General features: G+C 38.6%; 2 protein-coding genes and 1 non-coding gene across 10 annotated transcripts; 2 read left to right on the top strand and 1 right to left on the bottom strand.

Moving 5' to 3' along the window:
- Positions 1–705: 705 nt before the first annotated feature.
- Positions 706–21,082, bottom strand: LOC131152028 (uncharacterized). Of its 8 annotated transcripts, none has more exons than XR_009135832.1 (5): positions 20,653–21,014; positions 19,788–19,882; positions 19,467–19,585; positions 19,231–19,356; positions 706–974 (listed from the first exon to the last, which is right to left on the bottom strand). XR_009135832.1 is itself a non-coding variant. In XM_058103631.1 (5 exons), exons 1-4 carry the CDS (start codon positions 20,894–20,896, stop codon positions 19,277–19,279), a joined length of 549 nt encoding a protein of 182 aa, XP_057959614.1. In that variant the 5' UTR covers positions 20,897–21,014; the 3' UTR covers positions 706–974; positions 19,231–19,276. The 8 variants fall into 8 exon arrangements, 6 of the variants coding, with proteins under 6 accessions (XP_057959614.1, XP_057959599.1, XP_057959606.1 ...); XR_009135830.1 differs by having other exon boundaries at positions 19,788–19,903; positions 20,653–21,006; XM_058103631.1 differs by having other exon boundaries at positions 19,231–19,367.
- On the top strand, positions 5,368–13,298 carry LOC131148239 (uncharacterized). The gene is made up of 2 exons (XM_058097966.1): positions 5,368–5,400; positions 12,852–13,298. Exons 1-2 carry the CDS (start codon positions 5,368–5,370, stop codon positions 13,296–13,298), a joined length of 480 nt encoding a protein of 159 aa, XP_057953949.1.
- Positions 20,409–20,482, top strand: TRNAN-GUU (transfer RNA asparagine (anticodon GUU)). The gene has a single exon. It is a non-coding gene; the product is annotated as a tRNA-Asn (tRNA).
- Positions 21,083–21,407: the final 325 nt, after the last annotated feature.

A 21,407-nucleotide genomic window follows, 5' to 3' on the forward strand; every position in this document is an offset into this window, starting at 1 on the left:
ACCCTATTCTACAAACGAATTTCGTAATTGTGAGGATAATTTAGTCCATAATATAGGGGTTATTATTTCGTAATTCCTATTTTTGTGAAATGTGATATCCATAAAATAATTGTTAAGATTTTCATGTTGAACTAAAAAATTTTCAAATGCAAACAAGTAAAAGTATTCCCCAAACACATTATTCCTATAAATGAAATTTCTAAAATATTATTTTATGTCAAGTGATAAGGACGACTTTTGATTTTGATGAACCCAAGGTCGAGGGTTTGATTCTCCATTGAGGCATTATACCGGTGAATTATGAAGGGTATGTCAATAGACAGACGACTTTTACCCTTGGATTTGGTATCGCGCAATAAGGTCTAAAGTGACACGATAGTGACTAAGTCCTTGATTATCAAAAAAAAAAAAAAAACATTTTATGGGAATGTATTTTTTATGCTACAAATCATTGTTCCCGTATAGACTACTAACTAATGGTGGATAGTTTGAAATTTTGTCCGAGATCTCAAATTGAGACTAGTGATGAGAGTTAATTGAAAATAAAATGTTTGAGATTGATGTTGAGATAAATTTAACTTATAAAATAAAGATAATGTTTGAGGACTAGTGGTGATTTGGTAAATTTTAAACAAAAAAAATGATAACTTGTAGCGACTCAAAAATCATACTGCTATAAATATAAAAATGCTCTGATACCAAAACTATACTGACCCGAACCCGAAGTGAGATGACGGGTATACTTGTCCATAATTCATATAATCCAAACAGTGAAAACATATACATAAAATCTCAGATACAATATCAGAGTTCTAATACCATCAATCATCACATAAATATCTTCTCATAACTGTAATTACAACTCATGTGTACAAAACATCACTATATACATATCAGTACTCACAGGCACTTGCTTTTGACAAAACTATCTTGAACCCACTCCAGAGTTCTCTAACCTTGGTTTCTCGTATTTCCTGAAATATTAAGAATATTGAATAGATTATCATCAGTTTGTGACAACATGAGTTATTGTGTATCACAAACATATCCAGTAAATAATTTACTTTAACTAGTAAATCATGTAAATTTGTACTTATACATATGTAAGTTTGGTAAATACATATTTTTCAATTTAAGCATACTTTATCATAATAAGTTTATCTGTATATGTAAATCATTTGATATATCTGTATAATACTGAAATTTTTCCCTGGATAGATAGGTAGCTAATATCATATATTACTCCTACATGATTGGGTTATGCAACCTGTAGGCGGGACTTAGTTATGACTGGTCTACCATGCTAAGTCAAACATAATGCGTCTGTAAGTACGATTGACCACTCCAACCTGGTACAGACTACCAGAAGGGATATCCTACTCTTCAATGGCTCAATCGACTACCATTCACCAACACTCTGTTTAAGAAGTGTGGTGGCACTGATATAACATAATAGCTACGGTATCGTGCTCTAAATCTACACTAATCTATCGGGGTTTTGCTACCATATAATACAATTCATATAATATAGTTGTAACATAAATCTCATTTTTATAATTCTGCATAAAACTTTCATATCATATTTCTGTATAAAATCATCATTTCATAACTGATCACGGCATTAAGCCGACTAAACTGTCATAATATACTGATCACGGCATTAAACCGGCTAAACTATCATAATATACTGAACATGGCATTAAGCATGCTAAATTGTCATATCATACTGAATACGGCATTAAGCCGACTAAATTGTCATACCATAATTCCATAATATTTATAACATTTTTTGAAAATCATTATCATATCATACTTGTTCTGAATAAACATAAAATATTCTAACAAACTCATTTATGCAATAAAAATAATTATACTCGTGCCACATAGTGTGAGTGCTAATCCATAATATAATAATTGCCTAGGAAAAATATATTTTTGTTAACAACGAAGGTAGAATTAATTTCACCTATTTAATTCAATTCCAAAATATTCCCAAAAATCTAATATAATTAAGTCCCTGCAGCTTAACTTAACTCATACATATTTTAAAATAAAATATGGATCTAAATATAATTAATTTCATATACTCAACTTAAATCGGGCATATTTTAAATAACACAAATCTAATTAAATTCACGTGCTTCAATTTAATGGGGTAAATTTTCTAAAATACTTTACATAATCTATTCCCCTTGCCTTATTCCATGAGTGGTGTCTATAATGCTCAAACCACAAAATCTCCCTGATTAAAACGTTGGTGACTGAAATTAAAACTCAATAATATTTTCCGTTCTTCAATTAGCGCAAATTTCACCGAGAAAATTGAGGAGAGAAAGAGAGAGCGTAGAAATTTTGGGGGGTCTCTCTATATCCAATTTCAATCCTAAAGGATCCTCAAGGATCCTTCAGGTTACTCTTATATATATATATAAAATATTATATTATATTAATATATCATATTATATTATTTAATTAATATTAATAAATAAATAAATTATTTTTTTGGGATCACTACATAACTAGTTTTTGATATTTAAAATAATAAATTGAGAAAAAAAATTAAGGGATGGTTACAAAATAGTAGTCACGTCTGAACTTATTATAATGATACGAGACCTCTTACTTATACCAATTTAAGTATTAATATAAGTATATAACATCTTACAACTAATGAGTTCTCGGCAAAAAAGTGTACTATTTAAATTTTTCTCATTAAATTAATATCTAAATCGAATAATGTGTAGTAAATGCAAAAAAAAAAAAGAAAAAAAATCTTCATCATTTTATAGACTGATAATTACATAAAGGATCTCAACCAAGCATGTACAAAAGATGATTTCCCCCTGCCCATAACAAAAATCACGGTGGATGCAACTACTGGTCACGAGGCATTATCTTTCATGGATGGGTCTTCTGGTTACAATCAAATAAGAATGGACCCAGAGGATGAAGAACTCATAGCCTTCCGCATGCCGAAAGGGATTTACTGTTACAAAGTGATGCCCTTTGGGCTAAAGAAAGCTGGAGCCACTTACCAGCGTGTTGTGCAAAAGATCTTTGATGACCTACTCCATAGGAAGGTGGAATGCAACGTTGATGATCATGTCGTGAAGACAAAGAAGCATAATGAGCACCTGCAAGACCTCAAATTAGTGTTCGATAGGCTTCGAAAGCACCAACTAAAAATGAATCCGCTCAAATGCGCATTTGGCGTCACGTCCGGCAAGTTTCTCAGCTTTATTGTATGCCATCATGGCATCAAAGTTGACCAATCAAAATCGATGCCATCCAAAAAAATGTTAGAGCCCTAGAATTTGAGAGTGTTACGAAGTCTTTAAGGAAGGTTGGCATACATCCGACGCTTCATCTCCAATTTGGTAGGTTGATGTCAACCCTTTAGCCAATTGATGAAAAAAGGAGTCGAATTTGAGTGGAACGAGACATGCACCAAAGCCTTCCAAATCATAAAAGACTACCTCTCAAATCCACCAGTCCTAGGTGCACCCATCCAAGGAAAGCCATTGATCCTTTACATCGTCGCACAAGAAAGATCCTTAGGGGCTTTACTTGCCCAAGAAAATGAGCAAGGAAAGGAGGTAGCACTCTACTATTTAAGTAGGGCGATGGTCGGCCTAGAGCTAAGTTACTTGCCCATTGAAAATACGTGTCTAGCACCCTTCTTCACTATCGATAAGTTGAAGCATTACATGCAATCCCACATGATCCACCTCATTGCAAGAGCTGATCCAGTAAAATTTGTACTATTCAGACTAGACCTATTTGGACGACTTGCTAAGTAGGCAGTCATACTGCAAAGTTATGACATTGTCTACGTGCCTTAAAAGGCGATTAAGGGGCAAGCTCTTGCCTATTTTCTGGCAAATCATCTGGCTCCATCTTATTGGAATTCACAAATGACCTCCCAAACGAGGAAGTATTCCAAATAAACATCTTGCTGCCATGGGCAATGTACTTCAATGGAGCCACGCGATGTGATGGTGCTGGTGCTGGTGCTGGTGCTGGTGCTGGTGTAGTATTTGTTACTCCTTAATGCCAAGTGTTGTCGTATGCATTCATCCTACGTGAACTATGCTCAAACAACGTCACCGAATATCAAGCATTGATCATTGGCCTCCAAATGGCCACTGACATGAAAATTCCCATGCTTGAAGTATACGGTGACTCACAACTCATCATCAACCAGCTCTTTGGATGGTACGATGTCAAAAAGGAGGATCTTGTGCCATACCACAAGTACGCCCAATGTCTACTTGAAGAATTCGAGAGCATTGTCTTGGGGCATATCCCAAGGAAGGAGAATTGTCAAGCAAATGCATTAGCCAATCTGGCCACATCACTAGCCAAATTAGACAGCCAAACAGCAATCGTTACTATATGCCATAAATGGGTCATGCCACCAGTCGAAAATGAAGAAGAAGAATCCATTGTTGTATTCGTGCACGCCATCGAAATTGAGGATTGGCGGCAACCCATTATTGACTATCTATAGCATGGAAGGCTTCCTGAAGATCGTCGTCACAGGATAGAGTTGCGTCGACGTGCCTCAAGATACATATACTACAAGGACACATTGTATCGAAGATCCTTCGATGGACTCTTCTTACGATGCTTAAGCGGAAACAAGGTGCTCTCATCTCTCTTCCAGCTCCCACGGCCCCCCTCCATAGCCTCCCTTTCAGCCTCTTGGGAAAACTCTCTCATCTCTCTCGTTAGCCTCCCTCCTCCACGGCACCGACCATCAACCTAGTTAACAACCACTGCCTTACAGCCTTACCTCTGACCACTTGCTCCCGGCTCCCGCCCCCCACAACTCCAGGCTACCACACCACCGTTGCTGTCACTCCATCCACCCACAATACACAAATCAGCCACAACCAGAAGCTCATGGCCATCCCACCATATCTACGGTAGCACAGCTAACCGAGGACCTCCGGCTATAGTAGCAGCAACAGTTGCCACCATCATTGTCGTCGTCTCCATCCTGCAGCAATTGAGCCCTCCACGAATAGGGCACCAGCAGATTCCACCACCGGTGACAGCCACAGCAGAGCTCTTTGCTGCAACAGCAGGCCCCGACCACCATCAACCCTCTCCAGCCTCTACCACACCCACACCAAACTGAACCCAGCATCGCCAGCTTCGACAGCAACCCATGACACATGAGGGGTAGCACAGAACAACGATCTATGCCAAGAACTATGAGCCATCGCCGTCGAGGACAGATCACGGAAATTACAAGCCATCGCTGCTTAGGAAGTCGCCAAACAATGCAAGTCAGTTTCTTTTCCATTTAGAAAAGTTTGACTTTAATCTCAATATATTGCAATATAGTGTCGTCCCTCGCCGATGGTCGCACCGTCGGTGGGGAATGTCGTCCAGGTTAGTCCTGGGGTGCAGTCATGTGCGCAAATTGTGAGTAAAAAAGTGGAGATGCCTGCGTTCAAAATTTCTATGAGATTGCCCATTAATATCAATAGGGAATTGGAATTTATTTTCTCAAAAAGCAAAGATGGTTAAGGCTAAGGAAGAATTTCGTTTTGCATTAGTAATGAAATTTTTCACGAATCGGCCATCTATTGATAAAATTCGGCTTTTGATTGTGAAAACGTGGGGTTTGACGGAAATTCCAACGATCAGTGTTATGGATGATTATCACGTGTTAATTCACATGAAAAAAGAACGTGACTTTCTACTTGGTTGGGCAAGGGAAGGTAGAACTATGAAAGGCAATTCTTTTCAGATGTTCAAATGGACGAAGGATTTTGATACCAAAAAAGAATCCCCATTGGCTCCTCAATGGATTTTCTTACCGGGTTACCAATGCATCTTTACCAAACGGATTTTCTCCAAATAATAGCGACTCGTTTTGGTCGTTATCTTGGAACTGATAATGCAACAATCAATCGTACAAGAGCATTGGGGGCACGTATTTGCATGGAAGTTGACTTAACAATGGAGCCAGCAAAGGGATTTCCTTTTGTTTTATCTTCGAAACAATGTATTTTGGCAAGAGGCCAAATATGAAAAGATGGATTTTTTTGCTCTAAATGTTGCAGGCAATGACATACCTCGATTGTTTGCAGGGTGGGAGAGAAGCGAAGGGAGGATGAAAAATATAAAGAAAAAACGATATGGAACCAAAGACTAATGACGGTGTAATAAAAACCAATACCAACGTGGATAAAAGGGCAAAGAAGGTGGTGTAAGAAGCAGGACCCAGTAATGTACATATGACGAAGCAGATTAATGATAGGGGCCCTGAAATAGTGGAAATTCCTGTAGTTCAAGAAAAAAAGGATCATGTAAGGCAAAACTTTGATATACCGCAAAAAGCATTAGAAAAATAATAGGAATGAAGATTCAATAGAGAAGAATGAAGGGGAGTGTGAAGAAGTCAGATGTGATAATGATCCTCGAGTTTCAAATGATGAACCTCTATCTCAAGAGGAAGTGGATCACGTGGATAGTTCTAAACTGACTGAAGGTGGAGACCAAGGTTTACAACAAGAGGAATTGGCTCGGGGTTATTCATCTGAGAGGGAGGAAGGTGAAATATCAGTTTTAAAGGACAAAGAAAAAATGTATGAGTCTGATACAGGGCAGGGATGGAATTCCGTAAAAAATTCAGTGAGGAAATTTTAGAGGGTTCTCATCCGACCGCATAAATTAAATTTATGACAGATACAATTCTTTTCTAGAATATTAGGGGGTTGACTAGGTCTAGAGGCAGGTTAAAGAAGCTAATTAAAAAGTTTAATGTTAGGTTGTTTGCTAGTTCAAAACCGTTCGCGGCTGAGCAGCGGATGGTAATGCTGGGTAATTTTTTGAATTATCACCATTTTATATCTAATGAAAATCAGGGCAGTAAATTGTGACAATTTTGGAAGGATATAAATAACTTTGAGGTGATTTCTATCACGACACAGAAGATTTCTGGGTGGTTTTTTAAGGATGGACAAAGAATTTTGGTGAGTTTTGTCTATGCCAAATGTTCTTATGTTGAAAGAAGAGAGTTATGATGGCAATTGGAGGAGTGCCAATCAAATAATCCTTGGTTGGTCATGGGTAATTTTAATGTGATTCGAATAGATACTGAAAGAATTGGTAGAAATCCAAGACCACTGTTACATATGATGGAGTTTAATGATTGTTTACATCATTGTGCTCTCCTTGATTTATCAAACACAGGCTCACGAATGTCGTAGTGCAATGGCTATGAAGGGGTGGCTCGTAGTTGGGCTAAGCTTGATTGTGTTTTTATTAATAATGGTTTTTCCAACCTATATGGTTCGACTCAATTCAAATATCTGAGTCGGAAATCATCAGATCATAGCCCTATGGTGTCTTTCTCCCGGTATGGTCCTACCCTATTTTTGTTCTTGAATATGTAGAGTTCGCATGATATGTTTTTGTCGTACGTTAAAGATGTCTAGAGCAGGAATAACTCGGCCTCGGGTCTTCTGAAACTTGCTATTCGCCTTAAGAGAACTAAAGTTGCATTATGTGCATGGAATAAAAATGTCTTTGAGAGAGTGGAAGAAAATTTAAAAGCTATTAAGGAAAGGATGGAATATCTAGAAAATCAACTACAAACAGGTTTTTCTGAGGACGTTGAAGCTGATTACTTGACTACTAAGGTGGATTTAGGTGTGGGAGAAGAGAGAAGCATCTCGCCTAGGACAAATTGCAAAAAAAAAAATGGTTGACTGAAGGGGATCAAAACTCTAAATTCTTTCGTTCAGTTATCAATCAAAAGCGAAATAAGAGTCGTATAGACCATATGGCTCTGAACGATGGGAGGATATTGGAGGATGAGGAAGCAATTCATAATGAGGCAACTGTTTTTTTCCAGAATTTTCTTTCAGAGTCTTTAGCGGTTGAACCATGCGATCTCTCCGAGTTAATTCAAAGGCAAATTTTAGATGTTGATAGTAATTTCCTCTGCGCCAAACTGACAGAAGAAGAAGTTAAAAGAGCGGTGTTCTCTATTCCCAAAGAAAGCAGTCTGAGACCGAATGGATTTGGATCTGAATTTCATAAATCTTGCTGGGACATTGTAAAAAAAAATCTCTTGGAAGCGGCAATGGATTTTTTTCAGAGCACTACTCTTTCAAAGTATTTTCCTCTTTATTTATTGTTTTAATTCCAAAGGTCGATAATCCTTCTAGCTTTGATAAATTCCAGCCTATTAGTTTATGCTCTGTGGCTTATAAAAATTTTTCCAAGATTATTGTTTTTAAACTAACCGAGGTTGTTGATAAGTTGGTCTTGCATGAACAAGATACTTTTATTCCTGGGCGAAGTATTTTTGAAAATATTACACTGGCTTAAGAAATGGTTCAGTCTTTGCACAAAAAAATAGCTGGCGGCAATGTGATGATAAAACTCGATATAGCTAAGGCTTATAACAGAGTGAATTGGAATTTTCTTCTGGAGGTTCTTAAGGCTTTTGGTTTATCTGAGAGGTTTTGCAAGTTCATAAAAAATTGTGTGGAGTCCCCATGGTTTGTTGTTTTGATGAACGGAACCTTTAAAGGTTTTTTTTTTCAATCTACGAGAGGCTTGCGGCATGGGGATCCACTCTCTCCTTATTTATTCATCATAATGGAGGAGGTTTTGACAAGGTTGCTTAGGAAAAACTATGAGATTGGTTTGATTGGTAAATTTAATCATCCGATTGGAACCCCATTGGTTTCGCATTTGTTATATGCGAATGATATTCTTATTGTTGCGAATGGTGGGAAAAGGTCTATTAGAAATTTAGTTTACCCTCTGGAAAGGTATGAAAAGTGGTCGAGTCAAAAAATCAGTAAGACTAAGTCAGCATTATTCCTTTCAAAATACATCACTCTCGCTCAGAAGCATGGTTTATTGAGAATCACGGGTTTCATGGAAGGTAAATTCCCTGTTACATATTTGGGTGTGCCTTTGGTGTCTGGAAAATTGTCTTCTAGAACATTGGAGCCTCTTCTGGAGAAGATTAGAAAGAAAATTGCAGGGTGAAAATCTAAGTTGCTATCGCAAGGTGGAAGATTGATTTTAGTAAGACATGTGTTGTCTAGCATGCCTATTCATTTGATGTCTGTTATTAAGGTTTTGCAAGTCACATATTCTCGCATTAACTCTCTTCTTTCTAATTTTTTATGGGGAGAGGTGAAAGATAAAATGAAGATTCATTGGCGCTCTTGGGGGAAAATTTGTAAACCTACCTCGGAAGGGGGTCTGGGCTTGAGAGATCTTAAGGAAGTTCAGAAATCTCTTCTCATGAAATTTGCCTTCAGATTGCTCACTTTTAACAATCTGTGGGCAGGTTTTTTTAGAGCTAAATATTACAGAAATGATCATTTATTAATAAAGAAGAGGAGACTAAATGACTCTCGGTTTTGGAAATCAATTATGGCCACCATTCCAGAAGTTATGGATAATGTAAAAATTTTGGTGAGAGGTGGGAACTCTTCTTTTTGGTTCGACAGGTGGCTGTCATCAGGCCAGTTATCTGTGAGTACTAAGGATATTTTGAACAAGAAACTGTGTATTAAGGATTGCTGGCTAAATAATAATTGGAACTCTGATTTAGTACGAGAATTGGTTGGTGCTAATAAAACAAGGGAAATTTTGCATCAGGTGTCGATGGGTAAAAGTGGGTAGGATATTTTTGTCTGGAAGCTTGCCTTAGACTGTAAATTTTCTACAAAAACGGCTTAGGAGGCAATGAGGAACAAAAGTGATAACTTTTTGTGGAATGCCTGGTTTTGGCATTCTTTATTGCCTAGAAGAATCTGAATGTGTTTATGGAGAGCCTAGTTTATATGCTTGGCCGTAGATGATAGAATTCATACCAAAGGAAAATCGATAGCTTCGGCTTGTGATTGCTGCGTTCAAAGAAGTTAAGAAAACATTGATCATATTCTTTCTTTAGGTTAGGTGGTTTTAGAGGTTTGGCGACGAGCTAATGTGACATTGGGGATTCCTTTCCAACGATCTCTTCCCTGGAAAAACAAAATGGCAAATTGGTTCCACTATGCTCAAAAACTATCTATTAAAGGTGTTGGCCCGGTTGAATGTCTAAAGGGGGGGTGAATAGACTTTCTTCACGAAAGTGCAACTTTTTACAACCACAAAAATCTTACAAAGAGCAAGTGTATAAAGTTGATGTGTAAAGATGCAGGAAATCTCAATAATAATAAATAAGATATAAAAGAAGAGAAGCTGAACACAAAGATATTTACGTGGTTCGGCACCCCACCTACGTCCACGCCTTGAGACCAACTCAAGGTTTCCCAAAATCCACTATAATCCTCATTCGGGCGGAGAAGCCAATACACAGCAGCTCACAAAGAGCTTTCAACAAGGTGCTCACTTAGAGACACCCAACAATAACTCACAAAGAGCCTTTCTTTACAAGAAGTAGATGAGAAATAAATGTAAACTTGAATACTCCCTTTGAGTTGATTACAACAATTAAAACCTTACTCAATGTCCTCTTGTTAATAGAGTAGAAGCAAGACTAAGAACAGCAAGAAAAGGGCAAGTGAGTGTATAACCAAACCCTAGAAGATACCAACACCAATGAATGATTTTCTTACAATATTAACTTTCTTGGTAAGGAATAAATGCTATTTACTCCTATTTAAACATCAAATGGGTGAGGGCAAAGCTGGAGAGCCGTTGGGCATTTATAAATATGAGACAAGGGTCAAACTAGCCGGTCTGCGGCATTTAATGTTCGCTGCTGCCCAACGTTCATCGATGAAGTCTGACCTTCGTCGACGAGTTCTTTAGTCAATTCGTCAACGAAGCCCTGTGTTCGTCGACGAGTTGATGTTCTGAATTCAGGTACCTCTCGGTATATTTTCATCGACGAGAACCCTGTGTTCATCGACGAGTTCTTCATTACATTTGTTGACGACGCCCTGTGTTCGTCGACGAGTTGTGGTTCTGAATTCAGATGCCTCTCGGTATCACTTCGTCGATGAAGTCGACGAGAACCCTGTGTTCGTCGATGAAGTCGACGAGAACCCTGTGTTCGTCGACAAAGTTTGTGTTGCACTCGTCGACGAAGCCCTGTGTTTGTCGACGAGTTCCTTCTTTATGATTTGTTCTTTTAAGTACAAAGAAGGTCATTGTCCATTTGGGAGTTTCTTTTCACACTTTTTAATAACTGTACTTGTATTTTGTTGTGCGTGTGTGATACGCCCATTTCTTGCTCTTAGTTTTGAGTTTTACTCTATATACAAGATATTTACAAGATGGTCTCTCTCTCATTCTCACATTCATCTTTCAAATGACTTTGTATATTGTATATCGTTCATGAATGGGTTAAGAGGCTTGTGCTTTTGGTCATGGTATGAGTTGCTTTAACTGTTTGTTGGTTCAGATGTCGTTCTATATAGCTGAAACATGACTTAGAGAGAAACGTTAGTAGCCTTAATAACTGCTAATGGGTTGTTGTCATCAAAACACGGTAGGAATGAAAGACCCTTAACAACTTGGTCTAACAAAAGGTATTTTAATCGAGTTGATTCCATGTTTGATTACGTGGTGCCTTTGGAATCGAAGATGTAAAGCGAGAATGGAAGGAGTTTATCAAAGTGCAGTTCAGATGTGGAGAAGTGTTCAATTATGGGTTAGTTTTATTGCTGAAAGCACCACTTCTTTTCAAAAATTGAAGAAGTCGGACATTAAGATTTTGAATGAGTTTCAAATTAAGCATCGGGAAGTTTGCGATAGGCCTGGAAAAATTATTTCGTGGGTTAAACCTCCAGTAGGGTGGATAAAACTTAATTGTGATGGGAGTTGTAGGGGCAATCCAGGTACTTCAGAAGGTGGAGGAATTATTCGGGATTGTCATGGCATGGTAAAAGCGGCTTTTTCAAGTTATTTTGGCAATGGTACGAATAATAGTGCGGAATTACAAGCAATCAAGGAAGGAATTCATTTGTGTAAACGTTTGCATTATGTTAATGTGATTATTGAAAGTGACTCGCGAATTGTAGTTGATTGGTTTCGGAAAGGTAGATGTACTTTGTGGCATCTTTGGGAATTTTGGGAGGAGCTTATAACAGAGTTAGAAGAAGTGAATGTCATGGTGATGCATCAATATAGGGAAGGCAATAATGCGGCTGATTTTCTTGCTAAAGAAAGAGAAATATTAAACAATATAAGCTATGAAGAACAACACCTTCTACCACGTTATTTGAAAGGTATCCTTCAGATGGATAGGTGGGGTCTCGTTTCCGTTCGTCGTTAGTTCAACTCTAGAGTTTCGCTTGGTGTATTTCATTTTGATTTTGGTAGTTTTTATGTTTTTATCTCCTTTGTTAGTTATGTTTAATTTTGTTTGTCTTAGTTTTGGTTGGTTTGTTTTAACTTGTAACCACAGTATTCCTTCGCCAAAAGTGAGGGTATATTAATAAATAAATGGAGGCGCCGCCCTCTTTTAGTAAAACAAAGTGGAAACAAGGTGAAGCGGGCTTTAGAATAAGCTCACTCTGGCGCGTGTGACACACATTAATTCGGATTGAAACTTCACCATAAAATCAAAAGGATGGGGTACTATTGGACACGATGGTGCATGATTCCATGGAATACGCTAAGACCTGTCAAGCATGTCAATTCCATGCAAACTATATACATCAACGACCAGAGGCTCTACACCCCACTGTAGCATCCTAGCCCTTTGAAGCATAGGGCCTTGACTTGGTCAGACCACTACCAAAGTCCTCCCTTGGCCACCTGTACATACTGGCAGCTACAGATTACTTTTCTAAATGGGCCAAAGCAACCTTGCTTAGAGAACTGAAGAAGGAGCACGTTGTGAAATTCATTAGAACCCACCTGATTTGACACTATGGTATTCCCATTTCATCGTTACTGACAATGGAAAACGGTTCTACAACAACTTGATGAACAAACTCTGCGAGAAGTTCAACTTCAAGCAATACAAGTCTTCCACGTACAATGCTCCTGCTAATGGGTTGGACGAAGCGTTCAACAAAATGCTTTGCAAATTACTATGCAAAGTGGTCCCCAAGACAAAATGGGATTGGTATGATAGGGTTCTCGAAGCATTATGGGCATACCGCACGACTTATCAATCACCTACTCAATCAACGCCCTACGCCCTTGTTTACGGCGTTGAAACTGTGCTCCCACTTGAGAAACAAATACCATCGTTGTGCATGGGGATCCAAGAAGGTCTCACTGAAGAAGAAAATGCACGCCTACTATTGGAAGAGCTGGAGGCTCTAGATGAAAAAAGGGTCCAAGCACAATAGCAACTAAAGTGCTACCAGGCTCGACTCACCAAGACCTTTGATCGCAAAGTCCGCCCGTGGTCATTCCAAGTTGGAGACTTAGTCCTCGTGGTACGACAGCCTATCAATCCGAAACACCGGCCTGGAGATAAGCTTACCTCTAAATGGGATGGTCCATACTTGGTAAAAGAAGCCTACACAAACAATGCTTACATGCTACTCAACCACGAAGGCATTGACATTGGTCCACTAAATGACAAGTTCTTGAAACGCTACTACACATAAGGCTCTACTTTATGTCCAAAATACTCTTGGCCTGTAAGAGTATAAATTGTGAATGGCCAAAAAAAAAAATGTGTATGGCAGGTAAGGTAAGGAAGAATAATCCAAAGCAGTTGGTTGTTGCTTCAACATTTTCAGCGACAACTGCTACTCTGTCAATCTTTGCAACACCAAAGGTTGTTCCTTTTCAACCTTGTTGGCACCTAGTTGTCCACAATGTCAAAGTTAAGCAGCCTACCAACTTTGATTTTTGATTGGTCTTGCTATAAAAGAGACGGGTATGGCAAAAAGAGCAAACTACTCGGACTCATTCTTCCTAGCCATCTTGCCTGATCATCTCCTTCTTTCTTCCCTTAGCCAGGGTGACTTTCACCATAAAAATGAGGCCAAATCACCCAACGGCGCAAACTACAGGGGGAAACGCAAGTTCATCAACCCCTAGAAGGGCACCTGAAAGGGAACAACTAGAGATCCTAGAGGCGACATTTCACTACAAGGGGGAACTTCCTTCCCCAGAGGTAGTCTACTTGCTCACAACAGAGCTCCGACGATATGGTCCGGTCAAACCAAAAGATGTACGCCTCTGGTTTGAAGATCGACGAAATCGCAAAAAGGGGCCAGTTGAAGGGACCGCTAGCTGAACCCCGCTGACCATTTATCTCACTGTAGCTACTACTACTCCCTTGATCTCACTACTTCCACTGTCGCCACATTGAGTAGTGCCCGCACCACTACCTTGACGGCTGCTCCTCGTGTTGCCGCTTTCATCATCAATGCTCCGAAAGTGGAGCTTACCACCTTCATCGCTCTGACAGGTTCTAGCATATATACTGCTCGCATCGCAGCCACCACAACGAGGTTTTCTAGCGATCCTAGCCTACACTACCATCTTCAACAGGTTCGTTTTGCACTAGGTCAAACATACTAGCATCCAAGGGGCAACTCATTACTAGGTGGGATGATCTCCAGTCATTTTGAATATCCTAACCCCTGGTCACCAAGAAGAGAAGGAAACTCTTCTTCCCACGCCGTAGAAGGAGGTGACATCACCAGAGTCTTATCACCGTCAGACGAGATCCAGAGCAAGTAGCAGTGATGCTACAAGCACTCCGACCAATGTTGGCATTGACCTAAGCCTTAGACTCGAACCCCCACACATCTGTCAGACTAAGACATGAAGGATTCGAATTGTCTCAATTTATCTGAAAGGGGGTAAAAAAAAAAATGACAGCCTCGTAGGTGGATACTCATCGGTTGTGCCTTATTTACCCCCAAAGTAAATCCAGGGTATGAGACCACTTGGTCAAAGCGATGGGGAGCCAAAAACTCGAACCCATGACCTCTTAGAGGTATGATAGCCTCCCTACCGCTAGGCCACCGACCCAAGTGGTGACCAAGGAGGGAGAATAATCACATTTAAAGCACAAGTGATGGAGAGATGGACCAAAGGTCTTGAGTTCTTCTTAATAGTGCATGACCCCTGCATCCCGAGCACTGACCTCACTCAAATATTGCATGGATAGAGAAATCCACCACGTGTTTTTGCCTTCGATCAGTCAAGATTGCACGAGAGTCAGCAAATCTGCAGAACATCAAGACTCAGTTTGCATTGCGTCACAAGTTACACACCACACCAAGACTTGAAGTGGGGGCATTTGTAAACACTAAAATTTTGAAAAAAAATGAAAGAAAAGAAAGAATATATATATATATATATATATGTGTGTGTGTGTGTGTGTGTGTGTGTGTGTGTGTGTGTGTGTACACTTTGTAGGAATACAAGTGACAAAAAAAATACATATGTATAAAAATACACCCTATAGGCGTACCAAAATACAAAGATACAATATTCAAGGAAAATCACACTCCGCGTCGGATATACAACTTTAGTCAAAAGCACCGCTGCTGAAGTTGAGAAAGCTGTCGCCAAAATTGAAAATTCGTCAGATCTGCAACTTTTGTCAAAAACACCACCACCGAAGTTGAAAAATATCACCGCAAAAATTGAAGAGATCATCGTATCTATGACTTAAGCCGAAAATGCCACCACCAAAATTGAAAAGCTCATCAGATCTGCAACTTTCACCGAAAGTGTCCTCGCCAAAATTGAAAGTTCGCTGAATTTGCGACTACGACGAGATCAGATTTTTCCTATAAATACTCAGGCCTCTCGCTGAGCCAAGGTCTCACACCAAGGCATCACAACAGAATGAGCAAGAGAGAGAGAGAGAGAGAGAGTTGAGAAAACTTGCGAGCTTACCCCCGGGCGAAATCAGCTGATTTGCCTCTTTGACATCTCCATAAATCTTTAGAGCCTTTGATTTCATCGTTGATAGCAAACATCCTCGCACCAAACCAGTTTGCCACCGAAGTCTCTTTTAGCAACTCCTTTCACCTTCACTGACTTCATCCAACCCCTTCAGAAGGCTAGAGCGTGCGTTGGTCACTAGCATTTGAATTGGGCAGCATAATTATTTTTTGGGATTCTGTAAAATTCAGGGAGATGGTGCCCACTTAAAAGCTTGCCTCGATTTCTCCCTCCATCATTTCTCTCTCTCTCCATCCCCTCTCTCCCACACTCCATGTAAGGTAGCCTCCATTCTGACCAAAGGAGGGACCCCCCCTCCAAGGCCACATGCTCCATTTATTCAATCTAATATATATATACACAAGAAGGGATAAAAGTATCCCACTCAAAAAAAAAGAAAAAAGAGTCCAACTTCACGACCAAAGCTTCACCAACAAGATCATCTTTGGCACCGAAGTAAACACTCAGACAAGATTCGCTTTGCTAGAGATCAAGCTACTACAACTCTCAACGAAATCTCAAAAGAGGATTAATCAGAGGAAAAAAAAACCAAAGATCGTATTTGCAAAATTTTAATTTACATTCTAATGTGTAATTTTGTAGTTTGTATTTTCTTTTATTTTCTTTTTGCATTTTTCGTCACCCTACGAAGTCCAAAGGGTACAAAATTTGTAGCGAACAGGGAGTAAGAAAGAATTACCTCCTTGTCGTCTCAACGTGTTTAGGCATGCAAAGAGAATTGAAATTAACTCGAAAAGGTCAACCTAATTCGAGAAGGCTTCCCCATATTAAATTGAAGCACTAATTGGCTCCCAAAATGCAATTAAGCTAGAACAAAAGCCACAAAAGAATACCAAAGCTCCTTCTATGCCTACCAAGCTGAGGGAGAAAAGAGACCTTGATCAAAATGAGAGAAAGTTTTCCAAGGAATTGATCAATTGGATTATTGTGCCACTTATTAAGGATCTCTTGGGTTTTGTGAAACCTAGTTGTGTTGATCCGGATGATGACCCGACTCGAATTAATGTTACGTAGTTTTTAATGAGAGATTTTAATCCTAATTGTGCGTGTGATTGATTTGTTTTTCTTTGTTTTTCTTTGACGTGTATTTTCTCTATTTTTATTTCTCATAGGATTCGTGAATTTCGTGTTAATTCCCTTCAAGAACAACTAAAAACTTTTCCACCAACACTCTTGGGGTTTATAGTATTTCAGCTCTTTTGCTTTCCTTTCTTTCTCATTGAATAGTTTTCTCTAGTCTAGCTTCATTTGTTGACTCTTCTCAACACTAACTTTATGATTCTCAATAATATCTACCACAAGATGACATATTTTTTTAGGGAAAACACAAAGATAATTTTAATCAACATATGTGTAACATTCCATCTCTTTCTCAATGGAGTTTATAGTCATTAGTTAAGTTCAATCAACACATGTGTAATGTTCCATCTCTTTCTCAAAGGAATTTATAGTCAGTAGTTCAATTGACCAACTTCAATTACTACGTGTACAAGACAACTCTTTCACATTCAAAGAACCAACACTTTCTTATATTGCAGTTTCAATCACAAGAACCAAATTCTATCACCAATATATACAACCACGAGAATCAATTTCAAATCACAAAATAGAATAATCCCCTCCTGAAGAAAAAATGTTTCAGGCACAAGTTCAAGGTTCCTATCAAATCAGTATAAAATGTCAATCACTAGGTCTTTAAACAAAGTCAATTTCAAGAAACAAAATATTCTCAATATGCATATCCTTTTCTTATACATAGGCGAATTTTTGAACTAGCAAGATAGAGATTTACACCTTCTTTGAATTTTATCCAGCTAACTTAAAAAAAAAAACACACACACACACTTATTCAAGAACAAAACTTCATTGAATTAACAACAAGTTCAATCAAATCACAAATTTTTGCTATCATTGTAGGAAAACTATTTTCCCGCCTAGCTCCAAAACATAAAACCTCACCAAGTATTTTCCTTATAGCACCAAAGTCCTTCATATAAAACTCCTTCATTTTTTTTTTTTTTTGGATAACGAGGAACTCTAGCCACCAGCCACCAATGAGGCCTTTGGACCCCCCGGTAAGGCACCAAACCCCGCCTACACCGACGGTGCCCTCCACCTGCATAGAATGTAAATCACAGATGTGCAACTTAAGTGACGAGAATCGAACCCAGGATTACACCAACAAGTGGCCCTTCCCGATCCAACCTCAGGACACGTGTCATATTACCATCCACAGCTGGATCTACAGTAATTGTATTACCATTCACCGCTGGTTCCACGAGGCATCCAACACACTTTTACTAATTATTTAAAGCATTCTTTGTTGCTAGGGATCCTAAAGCACAAAGGGAAGGATTTTTCTGGTTGAGATCAACACAATTTGTTGACTCTTTTTAACTCTTAAATTGCTTCTCATTATTAAGAAACAATAAGAACGATGTTCATTCTTGTTGATTGTTTGGATCCATAAAATGATTTCACTAACATCAAAAGATGATTATTTTTTTCCCGAGCTCTTTAAAACTACCTGCCTATTTTATATAAACCTATTCCTCTTAAGTCCTTAGGAAGGAGTCTTATCTTGAAAGTAATTTAAACTTTAAACGAATCTTGGAAGACTAGATCCAATAATCTAGTCTTTTAAAGGTGACCCCTTCTAAGCAAATCTCCCGTCTCCCGACTATCTCTGCACCCCTACCTCCTTTATCACTGAAAGGTCATTTAGGAACCTTAACTAATAATCGGGATACGATGAAACTTATTCCCCATCGTCTCACTGATCAACCTCGACCCCTGTTATTTTGAAATCTATACCCAGTATTCAAAATTTGCCTCGATTTGATACCACTCTCACGACCCGCACCGAAACAGTGCTTAACCCCTAAATATTCAGTCAACTGCTAGCCTCAACGAAGTCAGAGGCACCATCATCTAGCTCATTATATTCAATAAAATCTAAATGAAAACACCTTTCATAATTAAAAAGGATGTTTGGTCACGCAATACTTCCCCTTCACTTTAACAATAACTCTTCCCCTAAAATAACATTGACTACCTTTTATTTTTTTCAGAAAGCAAAGTTTGCTACACTGCTCAAAAACCAAATTCCCATTATTGGTGTAATCATACTAGGAGCAACCTCTCCTTTTTTTGGTTTTTCGTTTGAACATGATTACTTTTGTCTCTCTAAAAACTTCTCCAGATTCAAAATTCAAACTCATAACAAAAAAACCAACAAGTATTTTGTATGTAAGACCCAATCACCAACCTTCCGACAGCATGTAAATGCAATCTCACCTTATTCTTTCCCTTCGTAAGTAATATATACATAACATCACAAACCTTTATTGGATTCCACAGATGACTAGTTTACTCGCCACGCTCCATACTACTGGCTTGATTCCTTTGGCGGCCTCACAATGAGAACCGGACAACTAGCATGATAAGCACAGTAATGGCTTACGCTTCCTAAAAATGTCCTATAAAGAAGAGACAGTGTCATGCTCAAAATTTAGCTGTTGAACCAATAAGAGAGAGAGAGAGAGAGAGAGAGGGGGGGGGGGGGAATTGGAGATCACCTTTTGATCATGCCAAGGCCTCTGCTACCCACCACCAAGAGATCCACGTGCATCTCCTCTGTAACTTGGCATATCTTGTCCCTTGCCTCTCCCTCCAATATCAGAGTTTCTGTCTTCACCTGTCCCCCACCAATTTAATTATTCACTCTCTCCTTGGTATCACCCACATAGGTTAGCTACTGATCATTGCTAATTCACCATAGCACCTTGTTTGGCCAGCGAAGTGGAAATAAATATTGAATAATTTTTTTTTTCCTAAAGAGCAAGCAATCAATAAATGTACCATCCTTACCCACCAAATGTATAATAAACACATCTCACCATGGGCTGTGCCATTTTTCCTCTGCAAATTTGCAGGGCTCGAGAGAGCACTTCAGTTGCATGTTCTTCTTGAGCTTTCCTCACAGATTCCAATACTGCAGTTGATGAATGAATTGCTGAATAAAAATTTAAAGAACAGCTAACTCATCAATAATAGCTTAATTAATTCTTTCTGTGTTTATTTTAACAATGGGTTAACCTTATTTTACTCGTTTATCTTGAAAATAACACACTTTTCCAATAAATTATTTTTCTCACATATAATATATGGTTAGAAAATAAATAAAAAATTCTTTATCATGCAAAGCTAAAGATGTGCACATGCTTCTCCACAGTATTTTTAGTTTAAATTAAATTAAAATACCAAAAAGTATCAATTTTTTTCGTTTTGACTAAAATGCACAAATTATTTTTTAGTTTATGAATTATTCAGCAAAGCAACCAGCTTTTACTTCTAAATTGTTTTCATATTACACAGAATATATATAATATAATTTTAATTTAATGAGAAATTAAAATAAGTAAATTCAATACCGAAAGTAACCCAGAGAGGCTGAGAATTTAATGCCTCGTTTCCAATTTATTTTATTATATATATATTTTTCATGCACTAAAATCACAGCTGGAGTAGCTCAGTTGGTTAGAGCGTATGGCTGTTAACCATAAGGTCGAAGGTTCAAGCCCTTCTTCTAGCGCAATTTTATACCATTTTTCAATTTTTTTTTTCCCAAAATTATAATTCTAACACAAAAAAAAAGTTATGATCTGATTCTACGATCACATTGAACTATGAATAAACTTATTAAAATAAATTAATATTGTCAAATAATAATAATGGAAATAAATAAGTACAAAGAACACAGACCTGGCCCGGCAGGATTGATATACTGGTGGAAGGGACGCACAACGTGAACTAGCGTGACCAACACCGGCTCCTGGTTCAGCTCCGCCGGCACTGATGGCCGTAGCAGATGGTCCATCGCCCAGCTCAGCGCGTAGGAGCTCACCTCGCTCTCATCCACTGCCACCACCACCCTCATCCGCCTCCTTTTCTCCGCCGTCTGTGGCTGGACCGCTCCTTCGGTCGTTCCAACCAACGTCGACTGCATGACTCTCACTCACCAATCCCACCGCAGCTTAACTCGATCTATATATATGTATCAATAGCCCTCTTCCGATTCTAATCAACGAGCGTCACCCATAGCAGGGGTTTGCTAGCTGCTGCAGGTGGGTACGCTCTTTTATGGGTCAACATGTCGGCAACGTCGGTGGCTCGCTTTTGTTTTGGGGTGCGGCGTGGCAGCTCCTCCGTCTTACCACGGCGGTGCCATTGCTCTGCAACGGACACGCAGCCCTCAAAGCCTTTAGGGTTGCGACAGGCAACCCCTAAACAGCACTGCGAAGACACTTGGTACTATTCCTATCTACCAGCTTGCTACTTATTTTTAATTGTAGTATGTATTACTATTATAATAAAGCATAATATTTGTTAGTTATTTTTTTAAAAAAAAAAGTTAAAATTATTACGCACTCGCTTTGTTGAGTGAAATAATACGTAATTTTTTATTTTATTTTTTAAAAAAGTTTTCAAAAAATTAATTTTTTGATTTTATAATTTTA

This window comes from Malania oleifera, chromosome 1 (assembly GCF_029873635.1).
Source record: "Malania oleifera isolate guangnan ecotype guangnan chromosome 1, ASM2987363v1, whole genome shotgun sequence".
In the NCBI taxonomy this organism is placed as follows: domain Eukaryota; kingdom Viridiplantae; phylum Streptophyta; class Magnoliopsida; order Santalales; family Ximeniaceae; genus Malania; species Malania oleifera.